At 39.5% G+C, this 18,842-nt stretch overlaps 1 protein-coding gene across 1 annotated transcript in view; it reads right to left on the bottom strand.

Moving 5' to 3' along the window:
• Positions 1-2,124: 2,124 nt before the first annotated feature.
• LOC140237314 (structural maintenance of chromosomes protein 2-like) overlaps positions 2,125-18,842 on the bottom strand; it is a 42,069-nt gene continuing 25,351 nt past the window's right edge. The window contains exons 16-24 of the mRNA XM_072317253.1: positions 18,465-18,589; positions 17,849-18,042; positions 16,586-16,729; positions 15,377-15,571; positions 14,446-14,646; positions 13,235-13,360; positions 12,355-12,506; positions 11,184-11,331; positions 2,125-5,068 (exon numbers count right to left, since the gene is read on the bottom strand). Of these exons, the coding sequence (XP_072173354.1) occupies positions 4,844-5,068; positions 11,184-11,331; positions 12,355-12,506; positions 13,235-13,360; positions 14,446-14,646; positions 15,377-15,571; positions 16,586-16,729; positions 17,849-18,042; positions 18,465-18,589 (1,510 nt within the window). The 3' untranslated portion in view covers positions 2,125-4,843. The remainder of the gene's footprint in view (positions 5,069-11,183; positions 11,332-12,354; positions 12,507-13,234; positions 13,361-14,445; positions 14,647-15,376; positions 15,572-16,585; positions 16,730-17,848; positions 18,043-18,464; positions 18,590-18,842) is intronic.

Raw genomic sequence — 18,842 nt, 5'->3', positions numbered from 1 at the left:
TTGTACAGTTTATTTTATTTTATTGTATTGTATTGTACCCTATTGTATTGTATTACTGTATACGCCGAATATTTCGCGAGGATTTTATTTTTGCGAATTTCGCGAGTCAGGTGCTATTTGCGAAATTAAAGACACGCGAAAATATTGACTCTAATCCCGATGTGAATGTGGCTTACGCGTGCACACTTCTCCGTTCAGTACAGGACTCCATGATCGCGAATTTAACCACTCGCGAAATCGTTGGGAATTCCCAATACGCAAAAATTTAGACTCACGAAATATATGGTATATACAGTATACTGTATTGTACAGTGCACTGTACAGTGCACTGTACAATACAATATGTTATAACGAACATTGTTATAAGAAATTTCTGATACGATGAAGTAAAATTCAGAGCCCAAAATTATCAGTTAGATATATCTATGCACTTAATATTATTGGATACAATAAAATTTCGATATATTAAAGTTGCCTGGATTAGATTGGATTGGATTGGATTGGATTGGATTGGATTTGACATGCTTTGTCATGTGTTTTGCAGAAGGGATGCAAGGATGAGAATGTTTCACATTGATAGAGTAAGGTCATATGTCACCACCTTTTCCAGTCCTCTTCTGGCTGTTTAAAGGGGTTGTATAGTTTTGGTTGAGACCTACACTACAGGTTTCTAACATTTTTTGGTGAGATGAGAAACCTCTTATGAAATATGAAAGAGCATGTAATTCCAAGAGTGATACAGTGTTTATTTGATGAAAATTGATTTTGAAATGGCCAAGATATCCAAACCAGAGCAATCCTAATAAAAGATGGGACCCACCTTCTATTAGGATTGCTTTGTTTTACTTTGTTTTTGGATATCTCAGCCCTTCCAAAACCGAATTTCATCATAATACATGTACACGCTTGTATAAACTTTGAATACCTCTTAGAATTGTATGCTCTGTATCATTTCATTCATGGTTTCTTGGTACACTGTATCTTGCAGAAAGTTAAAATCCCAATCCTCATCTCCGCCAGTACTACACCATCCCTTTAAGGGTCAAAGCTGTTTCACCACCAAGGAAATGAGCTGTTTATCATGCACTGTACACCACTTATTCATATACATGTAGTCACCAAAGAAGGTATGCACCATCTTGGCATTTGGAAATGGTTCCGGATTAGAGCAGGAGTTGAACCTCATCGCTTCCAGCTCCACGCTACAGCAATGAGCAGGTCGTTGGGGTGATAACTGTTATCACGCAACAAAGAGCACTTGTCAACGCAGATCATGATTGACCAAACAGCAACCAGATAAGTGGGATTAGCAGCCTTTGATCGAGTACACATGATGACTTCTTTAACCCGTTTTGACTTCCACTTATCAGCCTAGGATGCTTCTGCGACCAGATTTGGCTCACCGTATCTCTGCGTTCGGCATCGCAAAAGATAATCACACAACTGCCGCTCACTTCTTGTCAAATGAACATGTGACAAGTGGCTGTATAATCTGAGGAGCCCCGCACATACAGATCAAACAAGAACGCTTTTCTTTGATGCGAATGGCTTCGAAAAGTTAGCCTTCAGTGATGAAACAAGTTATTCTGTTGGAAACGAGATCGGTTGTGAAACTTGGAACAAGATGTTTCTGGGTGCTTACAAAAAAAGGAAAGTGCATGTATAGAGGAAGATTTCTGACTTGAGGAGACTGAATGATTACGGTTGGTGGTGGTGCACTCAAAGAGTTATCAAATTCATTGCTAACACGTACACAAACATGTGGGACTAGTGAGCCCATCTTTGGAGGACACTGCAAAAAAATATCAAGGTCCCAAGGACCATGTCATTGACTCAAAGAATGGCATTGTCTGGCTTTGGCAAACATGACAAAGATTTCAGGAAAAGGAGTATCAAAAGACCGACTAATGAATAGAACGCTGGTGATATCTGTCATCACAAACTGGCATTTCTTTTGCAAGATTGCCTCAGCATAATAAACAAGTACCATGAAATGAAAGTTCTGTCTCATGTTTTGCTGGAGTTATGGGTCACATTTCTCTTTCCTTCTTTTTCTTTCAGTTTCTCTCTTTCTATCACATACAGACACAATAAACATGACACAGAAATGCAAGAGCACAAATGTAAATGATACAGTACTGTATACACATTTTATTTTTACTTTTTACAGTTCAAGTCTAAAACACGCCACACTTCTGCATCTTCAAAAGTTTGATCTCGTACAATGACTTCTAATTTTTTTTCTATATATACATGTTGTACAATGCATTTTTCAATAACTTACCCAATTGTATCCTAGAAATATGCAAGCAAATTACACACAGGACTGGGTATCAGTACAGCAAAAAAGAAAGAAAAAAAAAAAGAAATGAAGGGCAATGTGACATAATTACATGTGAAAGTGAAAGGGAACTCGATTGCAAAACAACTGTGGTTTTATGAAAAAATAGTGTATTTACAATCTGATTGCAACTTGAAATAACTCTAGCACATTTATGTGCAAGTTTTTACGTCAAAACCACAACGCAATGTTTACGTAAAGAGTAGGGCATTTTGAACAAAAAGGGACCGTGGAAAGTTAACTTTATACAGAGGAGACTGAAGAAGAATCCCACAGACAAATATGAATACATTTTAATTTGAACTTGAGCAGATCCTGTGCCTGGATTAACAGCAAATGTTGTCCTAGGATGAAAATTTGATGTTGACTTCCAAAAACCTTGGAAAAGAGGGCTACTGCAATTGTACCACATGAAGAGAGTTAGAATATCTCTGTTACTAGTTTATGAGACATAACCCCGTACCTGGTACCAGCTTGCTTTGCGCCTGGATACACTGTACATTTTTACCTCAAGTCAAAGCAGAACGAAAAAGAAAGACAAAAAAGTTTACTCTCTGAGTCAGCAAAACGGTGTCACGGAGGGTCACCCACATAGTTTGGAGCAATGTTTGTTTTCCAGGTAGATATCAAAACCAGCAGTATTACTGGCAACATGTTTTGACAGGGATAGATTCCATTATCTCTTTCTCTCTCTCTCTCTGTAGGATTACAGAAAAGTTTGCCTACATGTGTCTCTGACATCGTTCTGGCTGTCAAATTTTCACAAAGGGGATATACACGTATTATGTTTCTCCACAAAAAGAAAAAAGTATGGCAAAGTGTGTAGGACCTGATTATTATGAGGGGGCTTTGGAAGACAGACACCCCTTCCAATATTGATGTCTTCTTATTTTATTCCCCCTCAAAGAGAATTCAAACAACATTTGCAGCATCTCCATAAATATTTTGGGAAATGATAAATCCGAGCTGATTACAAGTGAAGTGATGCCGGAGGTCTAGATAGCATTCAGTGTGAGGAGTGTGTCTTGTACACTTAGGCCAAAGTTTATGGAGCAATGACACCGAATACTGTACACATGCATTTATCAGTAGTTGATATAATCTCCTAACTTAAGCATCTGTTTACCCACTTGTCAAATTCTATGTACAAATATTTACACGTCATAAATCTCTCCACATCCTCACCTATTATCAGCAAATGGTAGCGATTCATCAAAGCATTTTTTGAATATAATTGCCTCATTGCATAAAATAGAGCTACTTATCACAGTTGGACAGAGAAAGATTGCTGTGTTTTATTATTACTTTTGTCATGTTATTTCTTATCAATTCATGTCTACTCATCGATTTTTCCTGTGGAATCATTGTTATATACATCTTAAAGTCTCTGGCTTTTTCTTCCTTTTCAAACAAATTTCTTGCCATGTACTTTATCGGTTGCATGTGGAAAACTTACTCAACATTTATTGTAGCTGGTTCACAGAAGAGTGAACACGGTCAGAGATAATTTCTTACTCGAGCTTCCAGTGTACAGTGCACTCCTGTTACAACGAACACAGTTGTAACAGAATTCTTGTTACAATGAAGTAAAAATTCAGGCCCCCAAATTACCTATATTTCTCTATATTGATACTTATACTGTTTGGCTATAACAAAATTTTAATGAAACAAAAGAAAACTGCCAGTCCCTGAGGACTTCGTTATTTGATAACGGGAATTGCCTATATATTACAATCAAGTTGATGAGATACTGTAACTTGCCTTGGCTGTGCCAATTCCAGTCAAAGACTGCCTGATTGCATTTCACCAAAAGTCACTGGACCAGTGACTGACAGTTGAAAAATGCAAATTAGATTATGTGAATTTGAATTCATATATTGTACGGATGGAATTGACCGTGACATGTTTGACCGTAGCGTGAAAAAAAAAAGGTGTAAGAGTACATTTGTTTGTCTTCTATTTACATGCTTTGTTCTCTATGCAGTGATATTCTCTCTTTGATATTGAACAATGCTACGTGATGCATTTGATTTTACATATGGTATCAAAGCAAATATATACACCAAACCAGAGCCATCTACTTATAATGTACATACATAAAAGCTACCGGCCAATGTGGTTTCAGCTGGTTGCAACATGGCGTACATTCCCTCGTTGCTTGCTTGCCTACCAACGCATCATGCCGCCATGTTGTTACCCACTGGAGCAGAGTTGGCCAGACTCATTGTGCGGATAGCACTGCACCAAACAGTCTGCAAAATTCATCCTTCCATGACGAGTCCCCAAACACCCCTGTCAGAGTGGAGGTGTGGGGTAACTTCTTCTCACATCTAGCTCTGGCTTTAACAGAGATCTTTCTTCAGTCTACAGGAAATTTTTTTCTGGTGCGTGGAGGACTGTATGTACATTGGTACGTCCTTGGAGGAAAGCTGAAGTAAGCAATCCAAAGTGCACAGCATGTCACATATGTACAGGTCAATGGCAAAATTCTTGCGGACTGCTTCAGTGTGCTTTCTCTGCTAGAGGCTCCGTCCGTGCCTTCTTGGCTGACGTCTTTTTGGTGGTGGTACCCTTGGCGCGGGGGAATGGGGCGGAGGGGGCGGAGGCTGGTGCCGAAGACTGCTGCTGGGTGTAGCGGGTCACCGTGGAGACGCCGTCCACAAACTTGGTCTTAAAGAGGACATTGGCGTTGTTGAACATGCCGTCCTTCAGGGACACCACTATGAACTGTGCAGTGAAGGAGAGAAGAAGAAGACAAGAATGTGTTGTTACTTTCTCCCCATTATAAACAGATAAATTAATGTCATACATGCAATAACACATGGTCACACCTCAACTGGTCTAATGTGGTTGTATTTTCTGAAGAATACTCTTCATCAAGAATGACAAGATTACCAATGACACAATTCTACAGTGTAAAGATTCTTCTAGGTTCTTAGCTGGAAGGCAGATTCTTTGGCATATACAAGTGTATGTCATTTTTTCTTCTTTTTTTTGGGGGGGGGGGGTACCAGGGGCTACTACATGTTTGGACCAGGGAGGATAATGTCAACCAGAACTGACAAGCTCCATTCTTGGTTGCCTTCTGGACAGAATTATGCATTGGTGAGACTATTTTCAGAGTGACTGCTCACTTGCAGTTGATTGAACATTGTTTTGTAAATCTCATCTTGACAATAAATGAACACAATAAGTTAGGTCATTCTTTAGACTCTGTATCTGACAGTGACCTAGCTAAGGGGATGGGAAAGAATGTCTATACATGTACTTTGGGCATCTAATTCCTGCCTCTCAGTCCTAGAACTCAATGAGTGATGCAACCACGGACTATGGTGGGCAAAAAAAATTTAGTCTTCCAGCATTCTGGGCATGTGCACAAGTTCTGAATACCTCAATCGAAATTAACCCATTGAAGACAGACTGATTTTTTTCCTGTAATAAACAGGCGTTTTCCATTTCCACCAGTCCAAGAATACTTTGGGACTACATGTAGCCTTCAACGGGTTAAGAGCCGAAGCAGATTCTGAGAGATGGCACAATGCCTATTGTGTTCGGTTTTGTCTTTGGTGTCTCTGTGTACAAAACTACTCAGATCACTAGATTGCGGTGTCCTCATGTGAGGCAGCAGTATCGGCTGAAATATCAGCGGGTAATCACTGCATATCACCTAACCCAAGGACCTTGACGTCAATCAGAAGTGGGACAGAGCGCCCCTCGACAAACTTTCCGACAGCACGCCTCGGAGCCATGTGCGATCTTGTGATTGTCCAGAGAGTTGCTGCTTATTCAGTCAGCAGTATTGTGCTCGACACACCTAGGCTTTTCGTCACGAGGGTGATTTGTTGGGGATCGAAGGGGAATTGTTATCACAGCTGTTGAGGGCCTTCCCAAGCCTATCTCTTGTTTATCATCCATGATCATGATAGCTGTTCAATTGTCGATGGTTTGTCTTCCTGCTTATTGCTCCCAAAATCATAACAGAGCAAAAGAATAGTCCCACCCATGTGGGACTGTATGCACTCTCGCTTCAAACAAATGAGGATTTAGGAAAATAAACAGAAGACCTTGAAAGTTACATAAAGGTTTTCTGTAACATAACTGTAACATGTTATAAGAGAAAGTCCTTACATTTTGAGTCAATCATTTTTCATCTAAAATATGCTCTATAGTCAACAATAAATCCCAATTTTTAGCTCACCTGAGCCCAATGGCTCAAGTGAGAGGTTATGATCAGTCACCATCTAACATCTGTTGTCTGTCATGAACAAACTTTTTCACATTTTCATCTTTTTCTCGAAAATTGGTGGCTGGTTTTCGACCAACCTTGGCAGGAATCATCATTAGAGAGAAGGGATCATAGTTTGCACAAATTATGGCACTTCCCATAGGGGAATGATTCCCTCTAGCATAAGACCTAAATATGCAAAATTACCTAATTTTCATAATTTTTACGTAATTTCACAAGGTATGAATGTAGTTTTAATGCAAGGGCTCACCGCTGAAATTAAGTCATCTCTTTACATGTACATACTATCATGATGTCAGTTTGGAACGTGCAACAAACATTCAAACCCAAGCAAGATCTGGGGTGGCATATCGCATAAAGGTCAGCTTTTATCTGAACCTTGATTGTCTACAGTTTGGTGAAGTCATGGCCACTTCATCCCCTATCCCTACGAAGGCTGTGAATTAAAATGAACAATGTAGGGCAGACCAAAGAGCAATCTTTACTGGCACCCTTGAACCATGGTTTAATATTCTCAGCCAACAAGACTCAAGTCCTCCTTATCCGGAGCCCATAGAACTACTTTGCTCAGGTCAAGCACAAGTTACAAGATGAGTAAACTTCGGGTCCAATTAATTCGCTAGTAATGATGTTTTGCGTTAACGTCACTCGTAATGCCCCTTCCCCACCCCCACCCATATGCCCTCCCCAACTTTGGGGTTCACTGCTTCAGTAAAACCTCAATACTGACATTATGCTCTGAGAACCAAGTATAATGTCATTCAACTAACCTGTTTGTACTGAATATGTTCCAAGAACTGGGATCAACTTTGCATGTGTTAGTTGTTGCTTTGTAGGTGGAGCCTGAGGCAAGTTTCCTGGCTGCCGTAACAGACTCTATTGTTCTGAAGATCCTACACTTTCTGACATGCACTAAAAAGGAACAGATTACTGCCTGATAATTCATCATAGAGAAAATAACCATAAATTTCAGTGTATTATCAAACTCGACCTGCCCCAATTTACTCGGTTAGATAACCACCAGTGAAGCACACTTAAACCTGCACTAGAGCAATCTGTGCTAGTTATCATTTTCCTGCCTATAGACAAATCTGCATGGTGACTTCATGTCCTAATGCATATCGATGTGTTTCACCATGCCCAACCCTCCCCCTCCCCACTTCAAATTCAAATGAAATTTTATTTCTAATAACACAGTACACGTTTGTTGTTGTACAAATTCAATGAAAACAAAAAAATGTACAATGAATTACAACAAAAAATGCATACATATTATGGAACTAATTGTTCAAAATGATTACGTTGGTGGAAAAGAGGGACCCACGTAAAAAGACCCACCCACCCACTTCCCATTCTCCTGCCCCAGCTGGGAGCTATTTTGCCTACTTTGGCCTTTGCTATATCAGGCAGGTTTCTACCAGGTAAGACTTTGGGTCACTATTGCACTCTTTTATAAATGCCTTTTACCATCGGATGGTCACCATTGTACTCTTTTGTAAATGCCTTTTACCACTGGATGCGAACGACTTGAATACACCTGCACACTCGTCTCGTGGGCCAGCGGGATAACTGTTTGTAAACTGACATGGCCACAACAGGATGCAACAGTTGAGATATGGCGTTTGATGTGTGCCACATTTCCCCATTAGTGTACAGCGTCTATTGTTCCCTTTTCATGAAGAGTGCATATCACTCTGATATATGGCTCGCCCTTGACACAAAGTAGCCTTGTAGCTCACACTGCGCTCTCACTGTTTCTTGATGATATATGATCCATTGATCAATTTGTCTTTCAAAAAAAAAAAAATGCGATAAACAATGAGCATCAATTACCAAACAAAGGAGCCCATGACATGCACCGTGTTATCAATCTTCAGGTTCATGTTCATTGTTGAAAAAAAAAAGAGAGAAAAAAAACACACACAACAAGCAAAAGAAGGACTATGGGTAAATTTTCTCAAATTTGATTGTTTGATTAGCAAGCAGCCAAATCCATACTCCCATTACTGTCATCAAGATACTCACTTACACCCTTTGTTCATAATGATTTTCATGATTTTTTTTTTTTTTTTTTTTTTTAAATGGTGACACTGATATATTGGCCTTCAACCCACTAAACGGGAACGATAAACATTTAATTTTCTCTTTTCCCCCTGCAGGAGGTTTGAATAATTCTTCTCTTTTCCCCCTGCAGGAGGTTTGAATAATTCTGTCCTCCTTTCCCACATCCTACACTCATCACCACACCAGTAAATAAAGTGACAAATAACTTTAACTAGGTATTTCTGTGCAGTGACACAGATCATTGTGCACTGAAAAAAAAAAAAAAAAATGAAAAAGAAGTACATTAACCCCAAATGAGTTACACAGAAACCAGGTCTGTTGTACACAACTTTGATTGTGAGAAATGATGGATACTGTAAATGCTAGCCCAGTTAAAATTGCATCTAAAAACTTCTATTGAATGTTAATTCACTGTCACAGTCAAAGATGGGACAGGACGATGATGGTCAAGCTACCTCCTTTCTTCAACTTTTGCGGTGCTTTTCATTTTTGCATGTGAAACAAGCTCTTCTATGGTTTCATGGCATTTGCTGCTGTAGCAATTGTTCCCATGAAATATCAGCATGCTAAGCAAAACATAAATTCTACCCACAAACACAATCCTAACCCTAATCCGAATCTTCACATCAAACTAAACCTAAAACCTTTTCACAACCCTAACACTTACCCTATTAGTTCTTGGAGAAAATAAGACTGGAGCAATTGTTACAGGAGTAAATGTTGTATCACCCATCTACATGCATTACTATCACAGTTTAAGTTTTAAACAGAGATGACCTATGGCAGTACAAACAACAAGTCACTACCATCCAAGCCTTGAAAATACAACTGATTTTCATTTATTTATATTTCTCTTTTTTTTTTCTTTTTTTTTTGGGGGGGGGGGGGGTGGATAACAAACTGATTCACCATAATCTATCATGTCTTACAATGATTCAAGTTATATGCAAAACTGCTTTTAAGTGTTAGTTTTAATTTGCTCGAATATTGTCACTGACACACATACCAAAGAATGCCATGATCACAACTGGTATAGTGCACTCCCATCATAACAGACACAGTTCTGACAAAACTCTTGTTACAATGAAGTAAAAATTCAAGTTCTGGAATGATCATCCAATACTCTACCTTGTATGTACTTTACTGTTCAGCTATAACATAAGAAAACTGCAGTTCAGAGAACCTTGTTATAACAGGAGTCGCCTGTATAATCATTCTGCACTCCTTTTCCACTGAGTTCTTGTTGAAGCATCATGTTATACTTATTGACAATGAATGGTCAAAAGGTGAATCATTCAAAATTACACCTGCACAATAAGTTGAGTTACTCTTTCCACATGTCCCAAACTTTTGTAAGACACACAACTTGCTCTGTTTGCAAAATCTTGGCAGCCAGAGGTATGGTCAACCTGAACAATCGCCGACACATTCTCACCCATCCCCCCTTGTAGTTATCATCAGATTTTCCAAGAGCAGACCGTCTGAGTTCTGACAAAGTGTTATCAATATCCGCCCTAGAGTAAATGAGCTACTGAGATAAAGAAGCTGTCCAAGCGACACACCTTTGAACTTTGTCCTCTGACAGATCCCACCAAAAAAACGAGTCTAAATACACCGTTTCTCTTTCTGATAATCTACTTATCCATCTGGTTCTGGTGAAAAGCAGTATCGTCAGGCAGAGTCCACTCACCTTTGACCCTTGGTGCCCGAACAAAGTTCGTGTTAACTCTGATTGATTCGTTTGACACGGCTTTTTACTGAATTTTATAGCTTTTCTTTTTTTTCTTCTTCACAACTCAAACTCCTCTGTCGAATCTTTGTGTATTCAGGCAGTAATACACTAAGTAAAAAGATAGATGGAAAGACAGATAGACTCATACACACAGCTTACAGTTCCATGAGGAGCAAGGGGCAATACCGAAAAGAGTGCATTATGTAATACTGAGACTCAACAGGTCCACTACCCGGAGGTGTGCGAGTACTTGAAAAAAAAAAAAATCTGAAAAAATCTGAAATTTATGAAAAAAAAAGTCTGAAGTGCATTCAACTGTGGACATGTTGATGCATTTGATTTGCCAATGAAAAGTGGGTTTTGGGCAGTGTGAAATAAAAATCTGAAATCAGATGAAGCTCTGAACCCTCATATCCCAGATTATCATATATAAAGATCATCATCTTCAACTGTGCCTGAAGAACGGGAGACAGAAACCTCAAAATGTGTCGAGTTGGAGCTAGGCATATTACCAGCATTCTGGATGCAAGAAACTTTCAAGGTATCGAGATATAATGCATTCGGGGGTTTAAATACTGACTGACTGACACACACAAATCAACACACACACAAGCACGCACCCACACACACATACATACACAGCTAACTCAGAATACTGCCTCCAGACCCATGAAGGTCTAAACGAATGTATAAGTACAAAAGTAAAGTGATCCTGAGATCTTACACTACAGATTCACTCTCATTCCTGGAAGCCAGAGATATTGCACACTCTTGACTATAGAGGGCAGTTTGACACCAACCTGAGAATGCCTGAAGTGGGTGCGAAGCATCTGACCAATGTTCTGGGTGTGGGAGAGATCCAGGGCGGCGTCCACCTCGTCCAGGATGTAGAGAGGAGCCGGCTTGAAGAGCAGCAGGGAGAGGATGAGGGAGAGGGCCACCAGAGACCTGCAGGGAGTTCAAGCACATGTGTGACAGTTGGTTGAATGCCACAGCGATAGTCACGTGACCGGTCATGTAAAATAGTCAGGTGACTGATCAACCTTTCCAATTTTTAATGCAGGAAGATATATGAAAAGATAAACATGTAAAACAGGTTGACAGGTGGGATAGCTAAACATACAGACAGAACAGTAAACAGACCAAACGGGTACCCGGGTGGATCAAGGATAGGTCATGAGACAGATTAAGAATAGGACAGATTAATATGTCGCTAGATCAAGGCTCGCTGGATGAGTAAATAAATGGCTCAACAGCTTAGAAAGATAAATTGGTAGAAAAGCACTGGAGCACGGGGGAAGATTGAGAATTAGACAGTCAGCAAATATATGGATTAACAGCTGGATAGAACAGAAGGCTAAGAAGGCTTAGATCAGCATGAGACTAAAATCAGATTGAGTGTTCCAAGTAATATGCAGCAATTTTTTTAAAGTGATTAATCAAAAAGGGAACATAACTATCAAAATATATTGGGCTTGCTTTTATTACAGCACTGACTGAACTACAGAAAAGGACCAATCAATGGATGAATCTGGAACACATAAGTTGAGCAAAAAAATATGTCACAAATAGAAAGACCACTATAAAAAATTTTTGAAGACCTGAATCACACAGAGATTAAAAAAAAAAAAAAAAAAAAAAAAAAAGCATTGAGTTACCAAGTTAACTCCGTTCTTTCAAAGTCAAATTTACAAGATTTGAATGACATGAGAGCCTTCATGATGAAGTTTGCCTTTTTCTCCCCTGGCAAACCAGCAGTATGCACCTAGAATCACCACATTCTTTATATCATGTCATATGACTTTCTATTTGTATTTTATGTTGAAAAGCAAAATAAATAATAATAATAATAACAATCACCACACCAGAGAATAGATCATTTCTCAAAACAAAAGGCCGACACTGCATATACTCTCGAAATATGCAACATGACCTCTAATCCACCTTGCAGAATTAAGAACGGGTACCAACCTTTGACCTCCGCTGAGTTCTTGCAGACTCTCCTTCCACACATCTCCAAAGGCTACTTTCACTTCTAGCCCATCCAGGATGTTCATTCCCTCTGGGGGAGTCAACTTGGCCGAAGTCCCAGGCAGGAGTGTGGAAAAGATGGAACCAAAGTCCTTGGAGAGAAAAAAAAAGTGAAACTTTATTGTAGTTATTGGTTTGTGGTTTTAAAAAACCCACTCATGGTTTTGGTTATGGGGAATATGACCACAAAAAAAAAAAAAAAAAAAATGGTCTGGAATTGTTTTGAATACAATGTAATTAGGATTGGATATCAGGAAAGCTGCTCTTACAGGACAACGTCACACAAACATTTCCAAAGTATGTTACACTTCCTATCTACCAGGACAAACAACACATCAACAGGACACATTACTCAGCATGTGTTTGCACAAGATAAAACTTGGTATGAATTTTGTTTTACTGGCAGAAAAAACAACAACAATTTTGATGCATAGTACAATTCCCTTCCCAACTGGAATTCCCTCTATATTTTCTTTATATTGTTGTCCACACATGACATCATAACCTCTAGTAGTCTCCTCATCTACATGTAGTGGTTCCAACACCAAAACTTACAAAAATTCATAACTTTTGCATCGATTGTCTGATTTTCCTCAAACTTTCCCTGATGTGTTCTACTAATGTTGCTGCTTTTCACTCAATCCATGTTTTTCTTTGGGTTTTGGTTTTGGAAAACAACGGATAAGATGGCATATAAGAAAGAAAGATGAGGAAAGATGCACAGGAAAGAACAGAAGGAAGGAAAAGTGAGGAAGGAAGAAAAAGAAGAGGAAGATAAAAAGAGAATGAGGAGGAGAATGATGTGTTGTGGGTGTCTTACCTTGTTGACCTGCTGCCACGCCTTCTTCAGAGCCTCATTCTTCTTCTCGTCCAGTTCCTTGATGGTGTCCATGATCTTCTGCTTGTCATTCTCCACAATGCGTTTCTTCTTCATTAGGTCATTGTACTGCAATACATACAATCAGAGAAATTTGTAATTAAAACTTATTGATCAACCACCACTTGACATCTGAACTATTTGCTGAATATTGAGGGGTAGAAGGAATCCGCAAAGCTCGCTCTTTTCATGATATAAAGCATATGAGACATCTGTACAATAATACAGATGATGACAATGATTATTACAGTACTATTACTACTACTAAAAACAACAATATTCATGACTGAGCTGCAGCTTCATTCTTAGAAAAATAAAATGAAATAAGATATATATATTTCATGCACTAAATGTCATGAACATATTACACATTTACAAAGTTTTTTAGACACTTGGTGTCTGGTTTGGGGATGGGGGTGATAGATCCCCCCCCCCATGCCTTGAAGGCACAGGATACTGAATAAGCTGAATATTTTGCGAGGATTTTATTTTCGCGAATTTCGCGAGTCAGGTGCTATTCGCAAAATTAAAAACATGCGAAAATATTGACTCTAATGCCAATATGAATCTGACGTACGCGTATACATTTCTCTGTTCAGTACAGGACTCCACGATCGCGAATTTAACCACTCGCGAAATTGTCAGGAAGTCCTGATTCGGGAAAATCTAGACTCGACTAGAAATATTATGACATATACAGAATGTCATACCACTGGCAAGGTGCTACATAAGCACTTGCCCGATTGCCTGGGGTAAGTGAAAATCGAAGTCGAGCAAGTGTTTTGGAAAAATTAGAAAAAGTTGGGTAAGCGAAAAGTTTTGAAGCCACCCCTTTTCTACTTTTTCCCCCACAAACCCACATAGTCAACCATACAGAGGCCCAAGGATAATGACTGTTCTGTTTAAGTAACATTCTTTAATTTAATTTCAGCAACATTTCAACACTTACATGAAGAAGCCCCAACGCAATGCAACGCCAACAATCGATCGAACCAAGTTTGTTACTCCCTTGTTGTTAAAGCATGCAAATCAACGTGTACTGTTTATTTAGATGATCGTGTTTTATCAAGCCCAAACAAGGGCCCTTGCCCTTGTTTGGGCAAGTCTTCAGCAACAATTTGAAAATCTAGTAAAAAAAAGGAGTGACAACTTACCTTTTCCTCGGCCTTGCTGAGCATGTTCATGGCTCTCATGTTGACACTCTTGCCCAGCTTCTCCTTGGTCTCCTGCAGCTTTTGCAGTCGGCGTCCGCTCTCCCGCGGATCGGAGCTGGCGAAGTCGTACGCCGTGTTGGGCTGGCCGAAGAACTGACGCTCCGCGGCTATCCACTCGTACTTGTTCATCAGAGCCTCGACCTGCAATGATGAAGAGAGGGTAACAGTTTGGCACAGATGGAAAGAGATAGAGAGAGAAAGCGAGTGCGAGATAGACAGAAATATGCATGTAAAGCATGTGATAACCTTTTGAACGTTGACTGACTGAATGAATTTCTGGTCTGTGTGAAAACAGCCCTATTGATATTGGAAATATGTCAACTTTTAGTGCAATCTGCTATAACTGAAAAAATGTCACATTATCTCCTGTGAAGGAAGAACTGATTGGCAACTTGCAATACGAGGACATTATATCTGAATGCTGGAGTGTACTTACTTTTATGAAACACAAAGAAACAAATCCCAAATAGAAACACACACACACAAAAAAGAGAGAATAACAAGAATAAGTACAGAACAGGGAGATATATTCTGGATGGAACAAGGAGAGCTATATATCACACAGAACAAGCAGAGATATAATTTATACCGTAAATGCTGTTATTTTTGCAAGGATTTGATTGTGAATTTTGTAAATCACTGTTGGGCCAGAATTTAACAACACTGCAATCTTGATCTTGATCCCATTAAATTTGTGGAGTGAACGGACAGGCATCAGTGCACTTATGATAGCCACGTTGTCAATTCGCGAAAACAGCATCCCGCAAAAATGTCCGTGACCTCCTCATTAACGGAAATATCTGTATGTGAAAATACCAGCTTTTACAGCATATCAGACAGAACAAGGGGGTTCCCCTCTGATTAGTCTCACCCTGTGGGCGGCGTCCTTGCTGTCCCGCTGGATCTTGGCTGCCCGGTGCTCGTTCTCCTTGATGACCAGCTGGGTCTTCTGGTCCTCCTCCTTCAGCGCCTCCCTCTCGGCCGTCCGGGCCTGGATGTCCTGGTTCTTTTCCCTCAGCTTCCCCTTCTGTTTCTCCAGCTCCTTCTTAGCCTCTTTCACTGCATTCTGTTCACATTGTAACAAATTATATCAACGACATTGTGAATGAAAGAATGAATGAATGAACAGATAGACAAACAAATGAATCAACAGGTACGTAAACAAACACATAGCATCTGTACACAATACAAAAAGTGCTTGAAATAAACTTATAAATAGATAAAGAGGCAACCAATAAATAATGCATCATGCAAACATATATAGAAATATCATATGAATAAAGGGGACAAATAAAACTCTACCTATATAAATCCCAAATCCATACATCAACACACAATAAAGGATGAGCAACTCTGTGCAGACTGGGAAGACCACCTAATTCATCATCATCACATCAGATTGCTGTCAGCACAATGATCACAGTAGAATGAAAATGGAACAAAGCTATTATCTGTGTTGTAATATGTTCAATATTGAAGAAACCAATTTTCAAATTTGCTGTCACATCAGCTACAGTTGAACCCCTCTTATCCGGCCTCCCTTTATCCGGATCTCTCTATTATCCGGACGCAATCTCGCCGTGATATTTTTTTAATAATTACGGGAAGAAAGGGGGATTCCCAACTCCTTGAAAATTCCTACCCAAACACACATGAATTACATATTACTTCCAATATGATTAACATACATTGCATCAAATTTCCTTCCAAATTGCTTACCTTCAGACATTTCAACATCCGAAACATCCCCAAATGTAACAATGAAAAGGTTGCAGTATACACATTACTACATGTGGTACTACAATGGGCTTCATCAGTACATGTGTATGTATATGTACATGTATAAAGCATTGAGTCTCCCGTATCTGGCCAAATCCCTTATCCGGATGAGCCCCGGTCCCGACTTGTCAAGATACGAGAGGTTCAACTGTACTTTGTACAGAAATAAACAATAACCTGTCATCGTGCAAAATGTAAATTTCATGGCCATTTTTGCATTAAAGTTTCAGCCAGATGTTAGGAATATTCAGTCCCCGAGTGATGAGCAGCATGTGTTCACTAAATTGGTCAATTTCCCTACCTTGGACTCTTGGGCCTGTGTGTCCAGTTCGTCCAGCTGCTGCTGCAGAGCCTCGATGGCCTGGTCACTGGCGGCCAGTTGGTCATCATACTTGGACAGCTCCTGCTTCAAGTTCTCCACCTCATACTTGAGACTGTTTAACTCCTGAATAACACACGGAAGAAAAATCAAATGAAAAAACAAGGGAGTGCATTGAGAGTCCAAGGAAAGAAGACTTAACAAGGTTTACAAAGTTCCAGTGAAATGAAAGGATATAACAATGCCGTGTAAATAAAAGGCACAAAATAAAAGAAGAGCCTCATTCTCTTGCTGCCAATTCATAAGAAAATTTCCAACACAGGAATACTGTAAAGAGGACATTTTTGCAGTCTGAGTCTTTTTTTTTCTTTTTTTCTTTTTTGCGATCAGCAGGGTAACATGAATTTCGCATGTTTCTAATTACAAGGAATCAAAGAGATGAAATGTTACTCATGAAAGGCTAAAATATTTCTGTGCTTTTCTTTTTGCACTAGTTTTATGTCACATGAAATGTGCAAAAATTACCACTTTTACAGTACAATTAAAGAATCAATCCAGGAGAAAAGAATAATGAATTCAATGACTAAAAGGAGGCAAACAGCAAGTGATGTCTCACTCACATATCACAATTTGTGATTATACTGTTTTTCAGTGTAAGTTCATTGACCTTTTGACCTTTGACCATGTCTGACTTGATAATGAACTTGACCGGCACCTAAAGGTAATGTACCTGTGGTCCGAGTTTTGTGGTCATTGCTCAAAGCCATGGACAGAGCTATTGAGAGCACAAAATATATGGCACTTAAATCAAAGAAGTTCATTGATATTTTGACCTTTGAACTTGTCGGACTTTACTCATATTCTTTGATATTTGACTGGCATCTTTAGGTTATGTATCTGTGGTGTGAGTTTGGCAGTCATAGTTCAAATCTGTAGAAAGTTATTGAGAGTACACCGCAAATATTGTGAGTACAGTGCTTATCAGGAAAAGTTTATTGACATTTTGACGTTTGACCTTGTCCGACTAACCCAATATTTTAACATGACCAGCATTATTTTTTAATATTATGTGTAACTGTATTGTAAGTTTCAGGGAGAGAGAGAGTACACAAAATGGTTGACAATGCCGCCGCCACCGCTGATGACGGAAAAATAACGTCTATATTTCTCACTTCCACTATGTGGGAGAAACACGGACAGAAGACTTATCACTAAATCAAACCAAAAAGGAATCATCTCCCTCACCTGTTGCTTTGTCTTCATATCTTTGCTGGCCTCTTCAGCTTTCTTCATGGCCTTGGTCACCTCCTGCTCGGCCGCCTTCAGCTCCCGCTCCCGCACGGCCGCCGCATTCTTGATTTTCTCCTCCAGGGTCTTTGCCCGGTCCTGCATCTCGGCATGCTTGGTCTTCGCCTCACTAATCATCGTCTCTTGCTCCTCTGCAAAGATCACAGTTATTATGGAAATTGAGAATGTACATGTAAGGAGAAACTTCACTCAGTGTTCCAGTCTAGAGTTGTACAGCGCACTCCAGTTACAAGGAGCACAATTGTAACAAAGTTCATGTTAAAACAAAGTAAACATTTGGTCATGAGGACTTTGTTATAACAGGAGTCACCTGTAGTGATTTCACATAAGTGGACTTTCTCAAAGGGGTGTTACATTTGCTACATTATGACAATTCTTTTTGAGCTGTTTTGTAGGTCTACAAACTAATGGTACAGTTGCAAGGTGATGACATTGTCCATGACAATAAGCTGTCCACCAGTTAGAATCAGGAGCAATCTTCCTTGCAAACAAAGAAACAAACAAAAAAGTCAAGAAAAGGAAGAAGAAAAAGAGAAGAGAATGATGCACTTACTGAAAGATGCCTGGAGTTCATTAATCTCCTCCAGCTTGGTGTGGTGGGTACCCTGCTTCAACCTCTCCTCCAGGAGCTGGGCCTCATGGGCCTTCAGGTCGTACTGCTCCTTCAGAGTTCGGAACCTGTGGGAGGAGATCCCATATGCTGAATATTACACAGAGGGCAGTTCAATGTACTTCGCTATCAAGTTTGCCAAGGCAATGTGATCTGAACTTTTCAAACTCTTTTCATAACGTATATTCAATTAGACTTTATTAAATTTCATTTTCGAACCGTAAGCAAACAAACTGGAAGATGCATCTGGCTGAAATACCTGGTGAGTAATGGTGTGGATTTGATCCAAAAAAATGACTCAGTGAAAATATCCAATTTTAC

The sequence above is a fragment of the Diadema setosum genome, chromosome 13 (genome assembly GCF_964275005.1).
Source record: "Diadema setosum chromosome 13, eeDiaSeto1, whole genome shotgun sequence".
NCBI classification, from domain to species: domain Eukaryota; kingdom Metazoa; phylum Echinodermata; class Echinoidea; order Diadematoida; family Diadematidae; genus Diadema; species Diadema setosum.
Note: the sequence above shows the minus strand (reverse complement) of the source record. Positions and strands in the feature narration are given on the sequence as shown.